Raw genomic sequence first — 20464 nt, 5'->3', positions numbered from 1 at the left:
CAACATTTTCGGGTTAGTAGACACCCACTTTTTGAAGAGTTTGCCCTGCGCTTTATTAATGGTCCTACAGAAGGCTAGTCGACTTATTAGGAACGTTCTGCCATCTGTTGAGTATCTTCAGAAACTGGGGAAGGTCAGAGAATCAAAGAGTATCTAGCGGAAAAACATATTCCATGATTAGAGGAAGTGTATACTCTCCGGCTTTACCGCTAGTAATCAAACATGACTGCCTGCAATTACTGGAGTAATCATTTGATGATTTCATTTTATGATCACTCAAAGTTGGCTCAATGTCTCATGATTCACCGGCAGGTAATTCCGGAGGGAATAAAACCGAAATGAAGCAAATCGGTCCGGTAGAACGGACGGACGGATTTGCCAAAAAAGTTTTTAGTAAACTCTTTTAATATAATTATAAACATTGAATGAAGTAATAGATAAATAGTAATAAGGAAAAGAATGCATGTATAAAACCTTTTCTGAATTATAATAGATGATTATTCGCTCCCCAGTTTCAGGGGGAGGGGAGTATTTATTCCATTCTATACATACAGAACTGATTATTATTATTATTATTATTATTTGCTATTTGTTTTACGTCGCACCGACACAGATAGGTCTTATGGCGACGAATTATTATTATTGTTGGTTTTATTATTATTATTATTATGCTTATTATTTTTATTATTATTCTCTTTCTTCTTATCACGATTATTATTATTATTATTATTATTATTATTATTATTATTATTATTATTATTATTATTATTATTATTATTATTATTTCTTGATGTCGTTTCGACCACGTTATTCCCTTGTGCTCGCCCATTATTCCCGCATTCGAATCCTATGCTGTTCCTTCCTTCCTCCAGTCCATGTTTTGTCAGTTTTTAGTTTCGGCTTTCCTTGGAAACCACGATGCTCTTGAGTTTCTTGTTGAGCGGAATACGTTTCGCTGGGCTGAGTGGCTCAAACGGTTGAGGCGCTGGCCTTCTGACCCCAATTTGACAGGTTCGATTTTGGCTCAGTCCGATGGTATTTGAAGGTGCTCTCAAATACGTCAGCCTAGTGTCGGTAGATTTACTGGCACGCAAAAGAACTCCTGCGCGACTAAATTCCGGCGTGTCCGAAAACCGTAAAAGTAGTTAGTGGGATGTAAAGCCATTATTATTATTATTATTATTATTATTATTATTATTATTATTATTATTATTATTATTATTATTAAAAGTGAAAATCTGCCTGTATTCCAGTCAATATGAGCACCTAGATATGAAAGTGTAGGACTCTGAAATGTGAAGCGAGTATACAGAATTTCGACCGCACATCCCCTAGCATACTAGTAAAGAGTCCAACTAACTAAGTTAATTTGTATTTGTCAGTAAATGATTTTTACGTACTGGGCATCATAATACCGGGAGCTATTCTTCCTAAGGCCATGTCATCCATTCCTGCAAAAGAAAACAGCTGGTGTCAGTGAATTACAGTACAATTACGTACAATAATTATATTAATAGACGAAGGAGAAGAATACATAGAGAATTTTGAAAGTTCTCAAAAAGAAATAAATGCAGTAAAAGAAGCAGCAGAACAAGAACGGAAGTAATGTCAAACATCAAGGACAATATAGAACAATAAACCTTCTGCATACGTTTCAGTACCTTGGTTTCTGTTTCAGTACCTAGATAGCGACATACATGGTAATTATATGTTTGAAGATTATTATGTGTTATTGTTAAAAAGTAGGATGCAGATGTTGTGTAAACAAAGCACAAATTTATGTGAGCTTGCACAGTGCACAAATGGATTCTGTTTTTGTAGCATTTATTAGATTCTTAAAATACCTCATAGCTTCCTCACTGTGATAAAAGGAATATTATGCCTGTATTTTGAGACCATTTGAGTTACAACAGTACAAATCTTTCATTCTTTATACTGTATGCTTTACAAATCAATGTCTAATTCGAGTTGCCATGTATTTCAAACACAAAAGGACTACAAAACTGTGACATGCCTGGCCGTCTCTGTCTATCTGGTTCACTTTTCTGATGAACGTCTTTCTTTCTGATACATATGTGTACTCAATGACATGGCTGTCTTGGCCGACTTCGACCTCTAATTGTACACACAAGCATAGCCCAAGGGGAACATAGATGTGATTTTACATCCTTATGTCCCCGATCTTGTCTGTCTGTTACATGGCTCTAGTGAAGGGCAATGGAGAGCGACATCACTGTTAGTCCCGCAGGTTTCTAACGTACATTATTACACTTATATGAATGGCCTGATTACGGAAATTTAACTAATATTTTTTTGATTTTTGATTTCTTTCTGCCCATGTATGTGTTGTGTTTTCCGGTTATTTATTCCTGGGTGCTCATTGTGCCCAACACTCTCGTGGGCACACGAAAGGAATAACGTAGGCTGGTCTAGCACAAGCACATACCGTATTCGTCTACATAGCAGAGGGTCGCAGACCTCGTGATGTCATGTAGAACGTTCCAACTACTTGGAGGTACACAATTTTCTTCCAGGGAGTTCGCCGCTTCCTCACTGTAATCCTTCTATGAAACCATCTACATGCAAGTATATTATTTATCTAAGAAGGAGAATGTGTAATTTTGATTTACAGAAAGAATTAAACCCGACCTCCATTATGTAAAGAACTACCTGGGCGTTTTTTCATTCCTGCAAAGTTGCGAAATGTGATATACAACTTTCTTTGAGGGCAAGTTTCATTTTTGTATTATGACCTATTGCTGCCTAATGCGAACCACATAACACAACTGTAATGCAGGTCAAACTATAATTGTTACGCACTGCAGTACGTTTGTATTGTACCCTATTGTTGCCTAATATTTATGCGAACCTTACAGCATAACAGTTGTAAAGACTAGACTATAATTGTTAGTCGCCTCAGTAAGTTTGTATTGTGCCCTAATATCGCCTAATATTTATGCGAATCTCATAGCACAACAGCTGTGAAGGCTAGACTATACTTGTTACCAGTTCACTAAATTTGTATTGTACCCTATCGCTGCACTACCTGAGCTCTAGCTATCAGTACTGAGTTTAAGGAGAGCAGAAACGGTTTTCTAGCCAATGAGGAATTAAGGAAATACACACACACACACTCACTCAATTTAATCTTATATATTTCTGTCTTTATTCTGATATACGCATTTCTATTACTGTATCCTTCGTTGCTTCCCTCGCGTAAATAATTCAGATCCCTTCTTGAAATGTGCATCTATCTGTCGGACTGAAGGGAAACCACGCTGTAATAATACACAGAATCAAGTATATTACATGTACTTACGCCGTGAGTCAGTAAGAATACACAAAGGCTAAGTCTGCAAACCGTGCAATAGTCGTAACAAGAGAAATTTAGGTTAGGTTAAGTTAGGTTAGGTTTAGAACGAAATTTCCTTGCATTTCAGGGGAGAAAGGGTAAGGTTGTACCCTTAGTGCACTGGCTTACATGTCGGATTAAAGGTAGATAAAATCAATCAAAGGCAATTGGGCTGCAGTGATTATTGAAAATAGAGCGAGTTCCAGATTCAAGGTAATTACAGGAAATAGACAAGGCCGTAATCTTTCACCTTTACTGTTCTTATTTTACATGGATCATCTGCTGAAAGGTGTAAAGTAGCAGGGAGGGATTCAGTTAGGTGAAAATGTAAGAAAAAAAGGAAGACAGCTCCCGAACGAAACTATCTTTACATCGGTATGTTTTCATATCAACTTTGCTTTGCGCGAGTGAAAGCTGGGTGGACTCAGGATACCTTATTCATAGTGTTATTTATTTTACGTCCTACTAACTAAATTTAGTCCTCTAGATATTCTTTCCTTTATGCACCTTAAAATACCACCGGACTGAGCCTGGATCGAACCTGCCAATTTGAGCTTAAAAGGCCAGTGCCTCAACCGTCTGAGACACTCAGTCCGGTCCATAATTTAGATGTAAAATACATGAAAATAGCGAGATTGATCCTGGGAACAGTGGCAGGAGGGTACTCGGAATTAAGAGATAAAGGCTAAGTTTGGAGTGAACTAGATAGATGAAGCTGTACGCATAATCCAGCTTTGGTGATTGGGACATGTTAGGCGAATAGAGGAGGATAGGTTACCTAGGAGAATAAGAGACCCTGGTATGGAGGGTAAGAGTAGAGAAGACGAAGCCGACGATGATGGTTAGACTCAGTTTATTTTCGGAGATGCTGAGGTGCCGGAATTTTGTCCCGTAGGTGTTCTTTTACGTCCCAGTAAATCTACCGACAAGAGGCTGACGAGACCACAGAACTACTTACAAATAGAGGATTATGGAGGAGGTTAATAAATTCACAGAGGCTTACAGACTGAACGCTGAAAGCATAACAGTCTATAACAAAGGTGCTCTGCAGGGCGCCCGTTGAGGCACAGTGAGGCCGGGCTGGCGTGACGTAATGTGGGCAGCTTATGTAGCAAGCACACGTCACAGTGAGGTGAGAGAGCCAACACACCTAGGGGAGAAGTGGATCGATGATGTTCGATTGTGACCACGAAGCTCTACTCAGGGAATTATTGATTCGGGTACAGTATTTTTAAAAACCAACCTTTTCAACATATTCCGGTTTGATTTATACTACACTCAGCATAATCAGTCCGTTTCATTTTGTCATACATTAAAGGAAATCTAACACGTTATAATTTGTGTGTTATATTTGACAAAGCTGCAGTGTTTGAGGGTACAAGCTACGATTTAAAATTCATTGGATGGGAGTGACAGTATTTCTATTTTTAAAACTAAAATTCCTGTTATTCATTCGGCAAAACGTAATATATTTACATCATTCAACAAGTTTACTGCTTGATTTTGCACAGTGTTTTAGTGTTGTGTGAATTTCCCTGTTCACTGAATTTCTGAAACAGTATTTAAAACTGTCCGCCTCTGTGGTGTAGTGGTTAGTGTGATTACCTGCCACCTCCGGAGACCCGGGATCGATTCCGGCTCTGCCACGAAATTTGAAAAGTGGTACGAGGGCTGAAACGGGGTCCACTCAGCCTCTGGAGGTCAGCTCAGTAGAGGTGGGTTTGATTTCCACCTCAGCCATCCTCGAAGTGGTTTTCCGTGGTTTCCCACTTCTCCTCCAGGCAAATGCCGGGATGGTACCTAACTTAAGGCCACGGTCGTTTTCTTCCCTCTTCCTTGTCTATGACTTCCAATCTTCCATCCTCCCGCAAGGCCCCTATTCAGCATAGCAGGTGAGGCCGCCTGGGAGAGGTACTGGTCATCCTCCCCAGTTGTATCCCGACCCAGAGTCTGAAGCTCCAGGACACTGCCCTTTAGGCGGTAGAGGTTTGATCCCGCGCTCAGTCCGAGGGAAAACCTACCCTGAAGGGTAAACAGATAAAGAAGAAAAGGAAGAAGAAGAATTCAATACTATAGAATACAAATTTCACCAAAGGAACTATATTACACATTTACAATGAAATAGACGTACGGCGTGATTATACAATTAAAATCATTTAGTATTTGACTACACACTAAGAAACTAACGCACTAAAGAGACTTGCATACTGTCGAATGCGCGCGGCAAGCGGGTGAATCATGCCTCAGAGTCCATGTCCTTGGCAGAACACAATACACCCCTGCTACTCTTCCTCACAGCCCATGCAAAGTCTCCACTACTTGCTGTGGCGCTATACAAATCGGTTAGCCGCGACGAACGACATTTTGTACGTATTTCCGCTAATAATTTTGTTAATAATTAAAGAAAATAAAGGAAAGAATTAGCAGATAAGACAACAGGGCTTGCACAAATTGTTTTGTTAATAATTCTATAATTCCTAACTTCAGCCGACTAAAATGCAATAAAAATGTAATGTTTTCTCCACAAACTGCTCAGCCTCGCCCCCACTAATCACCGCTACTGCCTTAGTGCAAGAGGTAGGCATGCTACCACTACACCGCAGGGCCGGCTTAAAACTTGTTTACTGTATAATATCATCTGCATTTTGATGGGAATTCTTCAACATTTTTCTCCTGTGGTTGTATTCCGGACAACGAAAGTTTCATCTTTAAAATAAACATAAATTCTGACACACATAAGATGGTTTTTCCTTGCACAGGTACATTTAAATCACTCTGACTGTTTATAACGTTATTATTAAAGCCCGGAAATTTATGCAATAACAGGTTAGATTGCAAACTAATTTAATTAGTAGGAGGAGTCAGCCACCCGCTCTCCCATAATGTAGCAAGAGTAACATACATTTTAGGGGTACTGATGGGCCGTGCGCCTAATTGTTATGCAAACCGCATAGCATAATCGTTGTGAAATTAGATGATACCTGCTACTCGCTTTAGTAAGGTTACATTCTAACCTATTAATGCATTAAAATCCGGGCTCTAGTTATTGTAAAGGGAAGATCACTACCTCAGATGATGCATTCTTACGTTGTCATGAAGACAACAGGGCTTGTACATTCTTTTTTTTACATTTTTTATAATTCTATAATTCCTAAATTCAGCCGGCTAAAATGGAATAAAATGTAATGTTTTCTCCACAAAGCGGAGGAGGGGGGGACTGCTCCCCCTCACCGCCATGACTTATGTTGAGGAGAGTGAAAGTCTATTATTCTACAGAACTATATTTTACCAAGGTACGTACCATACATGGCCATATGTACGGCTTGCTGTGGCCGTCTGTGAGCCACAATAGACTGTGGAGTAAAACTGCCACCTGTAAGCAAGAAAGAATCACACTTTAGCGTCAGTTTGGGCTTATTTATTTATTTACTTATTTATTTATTTATTTATTTATTATTTATTTATTTATTTATTTATTTAAGTATTTATTTACTTAATCATTCATTCAATCATTTATTTATTATTTATTTATTTATGTATAGATTTATTTATTTAAATTTTCATTTATTAATTTATTCACTTTACTTACTTATTTACTTATTAATTGATTAATTAATTCGTTCATTAATTCATTCATTCAATCTTTTCATATTTATGTGTTACCGTGGTTTGGTTGATTAGCAGAGGTGAAAGAAGGTGCGGGGGTGAACAGGTCTCAAAATACGAAATTAAAGTTAAGATAAAATTTAACAAGGTTATATTTTCTTTTCAAGATTAAGAAATAACAAATAGAACAGGTACTTAGTAGCCGAAACACAATTCGAAAATGTACAATTACAGTGATTACAGGATTTGGGCTCCGAGACCCAGACACACAATTCTTGAGATATAAGCCCAACCTTACGATATATAGAATTCAACAAAGGGGCAGAAGACCCCTATCATACCCAGGAGCACTTGCTCCCAATTACACAGTAAAGCCTCCTCGAGGCGCGCAGAAAACAAAATTTTAGAAAGAGCAACCTGCTCTTAAGTTCGAGGCTATCAAAGGCCACACCAAACTCCAGTTTCAAGTTGTCCTCCAAGGACATGAAAACAGGGGTAAAAATACCCAACCTACTGAGGCCTATTAAGTAAAGAAACAGGTCAATTACATGGCCTCTAAAATACCAACTTGAGAGGAGGCGTTCTTGCACTCCTAATACACTTTATATAATACCTACTTGGCACTAGGCAGTTACTGCAAGGGCTAATCCCATACTAGAGAGGTGACTTATAGAAGGAGACAATTTACATTACATTAAGGAAGAAACGGTTGAGAAAATAAGTTCACCTCAACGCAATATGAGTGGGAGCTCGAGAGGGTTAAGCACTCTCTATCCCAAGATAGAATTGATACTAAGTGTCTTTACATTTTAGGGGAAAAGTTACATGGTAGAAAGGCCTCGGACCTGCCCCGAGAGTTAAACTGCTGAGCTAGCAAGAAAAGAAGTTATTAAACGGCCATTACCTGGTGGCTGAACTGCTGCCCGAAGAAAGAGGCGCTTCCCCCCCTGCTACGTACTTTACACACTGATAGATGATACTGAAGTGGCGCGGAGACCCGAAAATCAGCAGTTTATATACCCTCGTGGAATGTTCGAGGCGTTTCAGGAATGAGAACACCCTCCCACAAGAATTTTATTGGCTAACCACGAAAACCCCTACACAAGATGAAGAAGAAACACATTATTGGTGGAAAATTAATTACAGAAATTCCTTATTGGTTAAATTCAAAACTGGCGGAAAGAAATGGTTAATATTGCCAACATAAACAATAACTGAAAGAAATTTAACAAAGAACAAACTTATGAACACAAAATTTCTCCAAAAACATAGTTCTTTCACTTCGCACTAGGGTGCACAATTGTAGTTCTTCAGTAGTGCCATCTGGAAGAGAATGTCCACACTTCTTACTACAGGCAAAACAAAATACATCGAAAACGACCCAGTTCAGAAACTTCAAAATTTACAAGTAGTGACATCTTCTGAGAAACTTGAAAATTAACACAGTAGATAAAGTTCAGACTTCCTCCAGTAGAGGAGTTTCAACTGGCGCAAAGTTTGAATTTGCGGCGTGGAGGTGTACCGCCCGGTACAGACCTCCCCCCCCCAAAAAAAATTTCCTCCAAGGGGTAACACAGAAGAACATAAACTTTTGTTTCAAAATAAGGTCCAAGTTATGATGTTGATATAGAAGTTAATTGCGGAAGTATATGCCAACAAGTTTTCTTAAAATGATTGGATCCAGTTTCAAAATTTTTGATTACTATTGATGTAATGTCTTTGTGCTTGTAGAAGTTGAATTCAGATGGAAAAACCTTTAATTCTTGAAAGTCGAGAAATTTTTTTAAAGTCCACCAGATATTGTCGTTGAATTCAAAATAGTAGTAATGTTGATATTAAATGTCCATGTAGCTGATTAAATATATATTCAGGGTTGATTAAGTTAGACGGCCAGACCAGCCGCTGCTGCTTGTGTCCAGAGGAGGCCGCTCGGACCCCTCAACTACCCTGAGATACCGCTCGCCCGCACTGTGAGAGGAGTAGTGGAGTAGAAGCACGCCGCGCCCGCGGCGAACATGCAGGTCGCGGGCCAGTTACAGGATGTGCGCCGCACATCAGCCTTGGCCGGGAGGAGGACTCCGGCTCGCCGTACACTGGTTGGCCTCACTGGAGAAGGGCGGGCCCATACCCTACCTCAGTGGTGGTACGGCGCCGCGCTGCTGCGGGGGCACTGAAACATTAAAGCTCGGAGGCAAAATTTTGTTGGACCAGAATGATTTTAGGGTACGTTCATTGTGGTGGAACTGAGGGGCCAGCGGCGTAGAAATATTTATTTCATTTGAAAGCTACTGTGTGTTGTTGGGCAGGAGACGGGAGCGTGGTAATGGCCGTGGTAAGGACAGGATGCCAGTTTAACTGGTCGGGGAAGGTTTACAATAAATGGTTACACACAAAGGAAACAGATTCCAAGGGCAGAAGGCCTTAAAAGTGAAACCCCTCAAACAAAAATATAACCTTCATATTTCTTTCAAAATTATATGAAGCAAGTTAACACAGAAATTACACCGGTTTCACCTGTGACAGGTGAACCCTAAATATCCTCTCGGTGGCTGGATTGCTTAGCAATAAGGTAACGGGAGTAAGGAAATCGAGAATAGTACACGGCCCATGAAATCTGGGGGCAAGCTTGCCCGCGGGAACAAAATTCTTGACCATCACCTGGTCGCCTACCTTCAAATTGGTGGGTCTCCGTCCACGATCATATCTTTCCCTAACCTTTTCATGAGACACTTTAAGATTGGCTTTAGCCTTCTTCCAAAGATCTTTAATGTTATCGGGATCTGTTGTCTCAGGTAGAATGTCACTCAGAGACCAGAGTTTAGAGAGCGGCGTGTTGGGAACAAACTTGAACATCAACGAAGCTGGAGTAAATTTATGTGATTCATGAACAGCCGAGTTCAAAGCAAAAGCTAACCAATGCAGGGACGTGTCCCACCTAGAATGATCTTCATGATGATAGGCAATAAGCGCGGACCTGAGATTACGATTAACCCGTTCACCCAGAGATGGTTGAGGGTAATAAGCAGAAGTTGTCACATGAGAGATGGACAGGTCAAAGCAGAATTTACGAAATAGATTAGATGTGAAAGCCTTAGCATTATCAGACACAATATATTGACACGGACCAAAAGAAGCAAAGATTGAATTTAGACAAGTAATGGTGGACTGAGCGGTAGCCAGCTTAGTCAGAAATAACCAGGAAAATCTTGTAAAACCATCTACACATACAAAGATGAATTTGTTGGCATTTCCCTTTGACAGGGGGAAGGGTCCTACATAATCAATATACAGGCGTTCCATTGGGCGCGAAGCCTGATGAGAAGACAAAAGGCGTACCTTGGTGGACATGGTGGGTTTACTAAGCAAGCAGGATTTACAAGCCTTTACTAGTTCACGGATTTCACCGTCCATACCTTTCCAGATGAACCTTTCACGAATCTTTTCACGAGTTTTAAAGATGCCTAGATGCCCCCCTAACGGGGTCTCATGATAGTACTTAAAGATCATAGGTACAAGAACAGCTGGAACTACAACCTTCATCATCTTATCATGCCTCGAAGGGCAACATAAAACACCATTCCTCAGTACATAAGGGACAACATGTTCCCCAAAAGAAAGGGTTTCCATTATCGGAGCCAGCGTCGGATCTTCACGTTGATATTTCTCAATGTCCCTAAAGAGCATGGGAGCATCTGTTAAGATGGCATTAACCTCAGATAGTATGGACTCGGGAGGTGATGAACTATCGACCGGTTCATGGGTTGAAAAACATACGGCTGAGTCCGTCTGCGACAACATTTTCGGTACCTCTGATATGCCTAACATCAAATTGGAAGGCAGAAATTCGGATGGCCCAACGGGCTATACGACCAGTACGACGCGGCCTACCTAAGACCCAGCTTAAGGCTTGATTATCCGTCTCCAGGTCGAATATGACATGTTCCAGATAGAGACGGAACTTTTCTAAGGCAAATAAGACTGCCAAACCTTCGAGCTCATAGATGGAATACTTGGCTTCTTGAGCCGATAGAGTCCTAGATGCATAGGCGATGGGTCGCCTCCCTAGTTCAGTCTCTTGAAGAAGGACTGCAGCTACCGCCGACGACGACGCGTCGGTTTGGACGATGAATTTCTTCGAGAAATCTGGCATAGCAAGGACAGGGGCATTACAGAGAGCTAATTTAAGATCTTCAAAAGCGGCTTGTTGAGAAGGTCCCCACTCAAATTTGATGCCTTTCCTACGAAGAAGATTCAAGGGCGCCGCTCTATTAGCGAAGTTAGGAATAAACTTTCTGAAGAAATTCACCATACCAATGAACCTGGCGATACCTTTGATGTCCTTGGGAGGTTTAAAATCACGGATGGCCTGTGTTCTAGAATGATCGACTGCAACACCATCAGGTGACACAATATGCCCTAGGAATGACATGGAGGGCTTAGCAAAGGCAACCTTGGACAACTTCACAGTTAACCCGGCCTTACGAAGGCGATTGAGAACTTCTCGTAGATGATCTAGATGTTCTTCAAAAGTCTCCGAAAATACGACGACATCATCAAGATAGTGATACAAGTACTCGAATTTGATGTCGGAGAAGACCCTATCTAGCAGTCTAGTGAGTACAGCTGCTCCCGTGGGGAGCCCGAAAGGCACGCGGTTGTATTAATACAAATTCCAATCCGTGGCAAACGCTGTAAGGTGTTTAGACTCTTCAGCTAGGGGAATTTGATTATAAGCCTGATTCAAATCCAAGATGGTGAAGAACTTGGTCTTACGAAACCATGAAAAACAAGAATGAAGGTCAGGAAGGGGCACAGATTGTAACACCACCTTCCGATTGAGAGCCCTATAATCAATGACAGGCCTGAAGCCCCCTTGGGGTTTCGGGACTAGAAAAATAGGTGAAGAATACGCCGACTTAGAGGGCCTAATAATACCAGCCTTCAACATTTGATCAATGATTTCTTTCAGAGCCTTCATTTTAGGTGGAGATAGCCTATAAGGTGGAAAACGGACAGGAACCGAATCCGTGACCTCAATTTTGTATTCAATAAGGTCAGTAACACCAAGAGTATCGGAGAACACCTCTGGAAACGACTGACACAACTTACGAATACTATCAGCCTGTTCCTCAGGTAGATGTCTAAGGTCTAACAACATCTCATCCTGGGTAGGCGAAATAGATGAACATGATGCAGAATTACATTTCAATAAGGGGATTTTACAATTAGACGCAAATTTGAAAGTGCACGACCTACTCTGAAGATCGAGCACAAGACCAGTGTGAGAAATGAAGTCAGCTCCCAATATAATGGGGCAAGACAAGTGCTTGGCCACAAAGAATTTAACTTTCCAAGTAAATTTAAAAATACGAATTTTGGCTTTTAAGGAACCTAAAATTTCTAATGGAGAAGAATTAGCCGAAACATATTGAACAGGAGATGAGCAATAGTCAGGAAGTTTACAAATAGATTTCAATTTCGAATACCATTGAGCCGAAATAATTGAACAAACACTGCCTGAATCTAAAAGAGCTGTTACAGGTTCATTATTTAACTCAATTTTGAGGAAGGGCACAGGTGCGGGGGAATCCGCCGCAATCCTAAGACATTCTTTGGGGCATTCAAAAGATAAATCTGAAGACTGAGTTTTCCCTGAATTTTCGACCTGTTTACCAGGGGCTGAGCCTCGGGAAGATGGATTAGTCGACTCAGCCGAAGCCACTAGTCACTTTTTATTATTGGCATTGGTGGAATTTGCACCAGACGTTGAGCAGGAGGGGGTGCTATTCGAATTTGGCCAATTCTTGGCGATATGTGAGAAAGCCCCACATTTAAAACAGCCTAGTGATGAACCAGCTCCATTCCTTGTCCCACTAGACTTGATTGTTGGGCACTTGTTCCGAAGATGGTCAGGCGACCCGCAAGCATAACATTTACAGGGTGTGATTGGTCGGCGAGGTGGAGGCTGAGGATTACTAAAAGAAGGAGGGGGTTCTTTCGCGACACACAAGGAATCAGCGTATCTAACTCCTTCGGCCGATACAGCCATAGCTTCTAGCTCAGCGAAAGTTTGTGGACGCGACGCAAAACACAAGTATGATCGGTAAGGTGGTGAAATACCTTCTACAATAGCCTGTACAATCTGATCTTCAGGAAAATGAAGAGCAAACACCCTGGTATAGAACTTAATATCTTGGATGTAATCTGCCAAGTTTTCATCCAACCGCTGTACACGATAATAGTACTTCTGAATCAGGGATGACCTCGCACGAGCAGGAATGAAATTTGCAAGAAGGTGTGCATGAAAATCTTCAATAGATGACTGTTCAGCTATTGCCCTAACAATTTTGTCCGAGAGAACACCAATTGCATAGGGATAAATTATCTGCAAGATTTGACACGGAGAAAGAGAAAAAACAAGAGAATGGTCCTGAAACTCAACTAAAAACCGTAAAAATGCAATTACGTCACTGGTAGAGTTAACCGAAAACTTAGAGATACCTCTAAGCAACATAGCTAATGGATGGGGCAAACTGCTGAAACCCGGAGACGTAGTAGGAAGGGGCCTAAGTGGCGGAGAAGCAGATTCGGAAGGAGCATTATTTAACACAAAGGGTGGAATGGACTTGCGACGATCTGACATATTTTCTGATGGGGCAGATGTACGTTGTGTAGTCGCCTCAGTACTACTTCCTTCCTCTTTCAAGGAATCCTCCCCAATAACAATATTTACTACCATAGGTTGGTCGACTTTAGGGATGGCAGGTCCAGATAACAACTGACTAACTTTACTAGACATTTCGGACAAGTTTTCAGCAAGGGCACTAGCTTCCTTACCCTGAAGGTCATTTAAGTTCAGAGACAATAGATCACATACCCTATTATAAAAGTGGTACAACCTAGCCTGTACTCTTTTGAGTTGATTAGGAGATGGATCACTTACTTCAAAAAAACTAACCACAGATGCTAGCTCAGTAGTATTATTATTGATTGTGGAGAGAGCGTCGTCAATCTCTTTTTCTCCCAAAATCGGGATGGTAATAGGCAAATCAAGGGAATCATTTAGCTTATTGGAGTCGACTGCAACCGTGCCTCCAGATTGAACATTTCTAAGAGATAGTTCATAAATTAATTCCTCTTTACGCAAATAGAAAGGATGAAGAACCTCGCGAGGGCCGGACATGATGACAGAACAATTTTGAAAAAGGAAAAATCAAAAAATTCCAGCAACAGAGAAAATTGTTAGAGTTCGAATCAAAGCAATGTTTAGTCGTCAAAAGGGGCTAAATTGAGACCCATTCAACCACGCTCTGCTACCACTTGTTACCGTGGTTTGGTGGATTAGCAGAGGTGAAAGAAGGTGCGGGGGTGAACAGGTCTCAAAATACGAAATTAAAGTTAAGATAAAATTTAACAAGGTTATATTTTCTTTTCAAGATTAAGAAATAACAAATAGAACAGGTACTCAGTAGCCGAAACACAATTCGAAAATGTACAATTACAGTGATTACAGGATTTGGGCTCCGAGACCCAGACACACAATTCTTGAGATATAAGCCCAACCTTACGATATATAGAATTCAACAAAGGGGCAGAAGACCCCTATCATGCCCAGGAGCACTTGCTCCCAATTACACAGTAAAGCCTCCTCGAGGCGCGCAGAAAACAAAATTTTAGAAAGAGCAACCTGCTCTTAAGTTCGGGGCTATCAAAGGCCACACCAAACTCCAGTTTCAAGTTGTCCTCCAAGGACATGAAAACAGAGGTAAAAATACCCAACCTACTGAGGCCTACTAAGTAAAGAAACAGGTCAATTACATGGCCTCTAAAATACCAACTTGAGTGGAGGCGTTCTTGCACTCCTAATACACTTTATATAAAACCTACTTGGCACTAGGCCGTTACTGCAAGGGCTAATCCCATACTAGAGAGGTGACTTATAGAAGGAGACAATTTACATTACATTAAGGAAGAAACGGTTGAGAAAATAAGTTCACCTCAACGCAATATGAGTGGGAGCTCGAGAGGGTTAAGCACTCTCTATCCCAATATGTAGTTTAAAAGATAGAATTGATACTAAGTGTCTTTACATTTTAGGGGAAAAGTTACATGGTAGAAAGGCCTCGGACCTGCCCCGAGAGTTAAACTGCTGAGCTAGCAAGAAAAGAAGTTATTAAACGGCCATTACCTGGTGGCTGAACTGCTGCCCGAAGAAAGAGGCGCTTCCCGCCCCCTGCTACGTACTTTACACACTGATAGATGTTACTGAAGTGGCGCGGAGACCCGAAAATCAGAAGTTTATATACCCTCGTGGAATGTTCGAGGCGTTTCAGGAATGAGAACACCCTCCCACAAGAATTTTATTGGCTAACCAAGAAAACCCCTACACAAGATGAAGAAGAAACACATTATTGGTGGAAAATTAATTACAGAAATTCCTTATTGGTTAAATTCAAAACTGGCGGAAAGAAATGGTTAATATTGCCAACTTAAACAATAACTGAAAGAAATTTAACAAAGAACAAACTTATGAACACAAAATTTCTCCAAAAACATAGTTCTTTCACTTCGCACTAGGGTGCACAATTGTAGTTCTTCAGTAGTGCCATCTGGAAGAGAATGTCCACACTTCTTACTACAGGCAAAACAAAATACATCGAAAACGACCCAGTTCAGAAACTTCAAAATTTACAAGTAGTGACATCTTCTGAGAAACTTGAAAATTAACACAGTAGATAAAGTTCAGACTTCCTCCAGTAGAGGAGTTTCAACTGCCGCAAAGTTTGAATTAGCGGCGTGGAGGTGTACCGCCCGGTACATTATGTATGAATTTATTTATTATTTATTTATTTATTTATTTATTTATTTATTTATTTATTTATTTATTTATTTATTTATTTATTCATTGATATTTTTAGCGCAGGCAAGGGAACCAGATAAAATTTTAAATGAAATAGTCGCAGGCAACATCTTGTTCACAATCTTGAGTTGACGTAACATCAGGTGCTTTCGCCGTAACCTTGAGGTGACGCAACATCATGTGCTTGCAGCGCGGTTCCGTAGTTAAAGCTGAACGTTTTTTAGTACTCGACCAACAGCCTGAGCACGAAGAAAAGCCAGCCTTACCATGGTATGTCCATACCTTTTACAACATTGTAAGTTTACATGTATTGATTTCACAATTTTACACGTTTTCTTTTTTCTCATTTTACAGTTGATGTCAACAGGGCTACAATTTTAAACTCATTTTAACTCATTTTGACGACACACTTATGTGAAATTAAATTTAACACGTCATCACACGCTCCCGCGGCAGTTTGCCGCGTTTGAACAATAATCCTAATATCTTCCTTTGTTGTATCCAAGAATCGGCGGGCAGTCAGGTATTCCTCCCCGCACATCTCTGTATAACGACCGTAGCCTAATCCAGTTCGTCGCTGTCTCCTCTCTACGTCAGTTCACATTTGTGTTGGTGGTGTCACGTTGTGGTAGCAGATTGCTAACGTGCGTGCTATCGTGTACAAACATTAGTTAGCATATTGCTAACGGGCGAGTTCTCGCGTATATTTAATGTGATACAGTTGCAATATTTCTGTTTTATTGTTTGTGCCATTACCTGGAAATGGATCCGTACGACGTACGACAAGCTACAGTGAGACATATAGTGGACAGTGTTCCAGAATGTCATTCAAGTAAATTAGGAGAAGATACTTCTGGTTATCGTGACGTTGATGAAACAGATATTTTAGAGCATGATAATTGTGACTCAGAAGAGAGTGTTGCAGAAGAAATAATACAGCCGTGCGAGGTTGGTAACGAACAACACACCCCACCGCCAAATGAAGAGACACTGAACCTTTCAGTAGGCGCTCAGCAAGAACCTGAACGTTGTGAGCCTGTTCTTAAAGTGAGACAGCAACAACCACATGAGAGGCCCCTGCAACCAGGTCAATATGCTATCTGTGGTATCTGCCCTAGAAGGAAAAATAGCAGAACAATGGTTATTTGTTGCGCATGTGATATTCCCATCTGCCGAGAACATACAGTGCCAACGTGTTCGAGATGCTAAACCCAACAGGAGGATCCAGCTGAAAAATGACAAGACTGGCTGATTGTTGGACAGAAGTAATATGCTTACGATGTTTTTTAAATCAATCATATTTTTTTATATTTCATATTTTACTAATTCAACTGGACTTGTTTTAATGCAACTTATGTGAAAATGCCTAAAATATAGTATGCGGCAATTTGCTAACGGGGCGTGCTTTGATGTCAGGTCACAAGCTTGGAATTGCGGCAGTTTGCTAACATAGCGTGTTCTCGTGTTGTAAAATATTTTAAATTACTAATAATTATTTACAATCCTAAATATGATGTTTTGGTAAGTAAATTCTCTTTCTTACAATGTTGTTAACGTTTGAGGATTGGTTTCTTCATTTCAAAATCAGAGCAACAATATATAACATGCGTGAGCAAATTGCCGTGGGGCGTGCTGTCATGTAAAAATAAGGGGGCGTGTGATGACGTGTTAAAAATTTAAATATTAGCACTGATGATGGACCTTAGTGTCCGAAAACCGGTTATGTTTTAATAAAGTGTGTGCTGATACGACTGTACATATCAATAATAATAATAAAATTGATATATTCATGTCCACCTCTATGGTGTAGTGGTTAGCATGATTAGCTGCCACCCCCAGAGGCCCGGGTTCGACTCCCGGGTCTGCCAAGAAATTTGAAAAGTGACACGAAGGGTGGAACGGAGTCTACTCTGCCTCGAGAGGTCAATTGAGTTGAGAGGGGTTGATCCCTCCCCCTCAGCCATCCTCCAAGTGGTTTTCCTTGGTTTCCCACTTATCCTCCAGGCAAATGTCGGGATGGTACCTAACTTAAGGCCACGGCCGCTTCCTTCCCTCTTCCTTGGCTATCTTTTCCAGTCTTCCCATCCCCCCTCACAAGGACCCTGTTCAGCATAATTAGTGAGGCCGCCTGGGTGGGTTACTGGCTCCCCACCCCCCTTGTATCCCCGGCCAAACGTCTCACGGTCTACGAAACTGCCCTTGAGGTGGTACAGGTGGGATCCCTCACTCATTCCGAGGGAAAAACAACCCTGGAGGGTAAAGGGATTAAGAAGAAGAAAAGATATATTCATTAATTTGTTTATTAGTGTGCTGTGCTTATTTACTTATGTATTTTCTGTTAATTCATGTACTTATTCATTTAATAATTTATGTATTCATTTCTTATTTATTTATTTATTTATTTATTTAAGTAGCCTCCGTGCCTCAGACGGCGGTGCGTCGGCCTCCCACCGCTGGGTTCCGTCGTTCAAATCCCGGTCACTCCATGTGAGATTTGTGGGGGACAAAGTGGATGCGGAACAGGTTTCTCTGCGGGTACTCCGGTTTTTCCTGTCATCTTTCAATCCAGAAACACTCTCTACTATCACTCCATTTCATCTGTCAGTCATTTATCATTGCCCCAGAGGAGTGCGACAGGCTTCGGCAGCCGGCACAATTCCCATCCTCGCCGCTAGATGGGGCTTCATTCATTCCATACCTGACCCGGTCATTTCATTTATTTATAATAACCTTGTACAGAGATTTACTCCAAAATCAGAAGACATTATGCATTGAATAGAATGAATAGCTGCATGATTGAATCAAAATCTTCTCTTCCAATCACGGATAACCATCAACTGGGGAGAAAACATTCATAATTGAATAAGTAGTTGAATGAATGTAAAGAATTAAGAGAAATAATGTATCCATGAAGAGAAAAGCGATCCCTTCACTCCCAATGGCGGACAACCAGTAACTGCGGAGAGAGCGCACATTAATGAATGAATGAATGAATGTTCGCATCCTTCAGCTAGGAAACACCAGCAGCTGAGGAAAAAACATCCCGTCTATTGGAACGTAACTTACTACATGCAGTTTAACAATTAATTACATTAAGGAGTGTTAACAACAACAACGATAAAAATACTAGTACTCACTGTAATAATTACCACTATTGACAGATTCTTGACAAACAGATTCATAACTCAAACATCTATCTAGCCGTAGTCTGGTCTATCTTGAAACTTTTATGTGTATAAATTTCTAATTATAATTACTAACTTACAGAGATTACTAGGCTTGGAATATTCTTTGCTTATCATCCTAATAATTCTACAGCCATTCTCATCGTGACTTAACACATGTCATACATTACTATTCATAAATTTCCTTCCAATCGCTAGCGTTTCTTTACAAGATTTGACCAAGTTAAATTCTTCTCTATGCTCACTACAGGTAAGGCACCTTTCCGTATCCTTTCCCATATTCTTATAAATTCCCATCAAAAAGCCTCGTCTTTCCCTTGTGTTTGTATGTGCATGTTGGGTATTCAGCCCAAAGGCTGATTTGATCGTCTACAGTTCCACCAACAGCTGACATACATAGCCTAGGTGTCACTGAAGAGGCGTACTTGGGAAATGAGGAGTGAGCTAGTTTCCCGTTGCTTTCCTCAACAAGCCAGAAGTTGCTATTACATGTCAGCCTGCCAAGCCCACTGAAATGCTCGCATCAACCGACCCTATGAGCGATATTTTCACACCATTCATAACAGGGACTGGCTGCATAAGGAGCGGTATTCCTAGAATCACTCATACCTCGGTCACTTTCATATTGTCAAAGCCAAGGATAAGACTGAGACAGGTCAATGAAAGTTACAAATTGCTCTAGCCTATTGACGTCAGAAAAGTTGGATGGCGCAGCCACGCGGTAGAATGTTGAAGCTGCAACATAGTGACTGGTGAGATTTATTTACATGGCGAAGCATTGACGTCGTGACGGAAACAGAAAGAAAATTGTCAAATTTGAGGAGGTACTGCTTTGTATACGGTTGCAAATCGTATAAAACGGATGCGAAATCTGTTCACTACTTTCTTGTACAAAAAGTTCAGAGAGAAAGATGGGTTTCCGCGCTGTCAATTCGAAAACGCGTTGCGCGATATATGACAGTGTGCAGTCTGCATTCTTGTGAAGATGACTTCTTTCCACAGCGTAGGTATCGATACTGTTTATTGTATTCATTGATACTTATTGTCTCTAATTTGTATTCACAAAGATTTAGCTACATCAAAAATACTGATAAACTTGTAGCCTAATACTTCTGTGCCGCACATAGAATGTAATCCGCTCTTTGTAAACTACTTCATATGTGTAACAGCAGACAGTAAATTAACTATCTACATGTGAGTATTATCTTTAAGTGGTAGTAATTAAGCGCTGCATTTAAATTGCCTATAAAATACTTCTAACAATGAAAGAAAATATGTAGTATTTTTCCATCATAAATTAACTTTTTTTGCTATTTGTTTTACGTCACTCCGACACAGATAGGTCTTATGGCGACGATGGGAAAGGAAAGGTCTAGGAATGGGAAGGAAGCGGCCGTGGCCTTAATTAAAGTACAGGTGCGACGTAAAGCCCCTAGAAAAAAAATTAAAGTACAGCCCCAG

The 20464-nt window shown here is 40.6% G+C and overlaps 1 protein-coding gene across 3 annotated transcripts in view; it reads right to left on the bottom strand.

Moving 5' to 3' along the window:
- The window catches only part of LOC136885350 (inter-alpha-trypsin inhibitor heavy chain H3), a 160351-nt gene that overhangs the window by 54925 nt on the left and 84962 nt on the right, over window positions 1-20464 (bottom strand). For 2 of the 3 annotated variants that reach the window (XM_067157863.2, XM_068230392.1), the window contains exons 12-13: window positions 6654-6725; window positions 1401-1451 (exon numbers count right to left, since the gene is read on the bottom strand). In XM_067157863.2, coding sequence (XP_067013964.2) covers window positions 1401-1451; window positions 6654-6725 — 123 coding nt within the window. The remainder of the gene's footprint in view (window positions 1-1400; window positions 1452-6653; window positions 6726-20464) is intronic. The other variant, XM_068230393.1, reaches the window with a different exon arrangement.

Source organism: Anabrus simplex, chromosome 14, assembly GCF_040414725.1.
Source record: "Anabrus simplex isolate iqAnaSimp1 chromosome 14, ASM4041472v1, whole genome shotgun sequence".
Classification (NCBI taxonomy): Eukaryota; Metazoa; Arthropoda; class Insecta; order Orthoptera; family Tettigoniidae; genus Anabrus; species Anabrus simplex.
The sequence above is the reverse complement of the archived record's forward strand: the minus strand, read 5'-3'. Positions and strand labels throughout refer to the sequence as shown.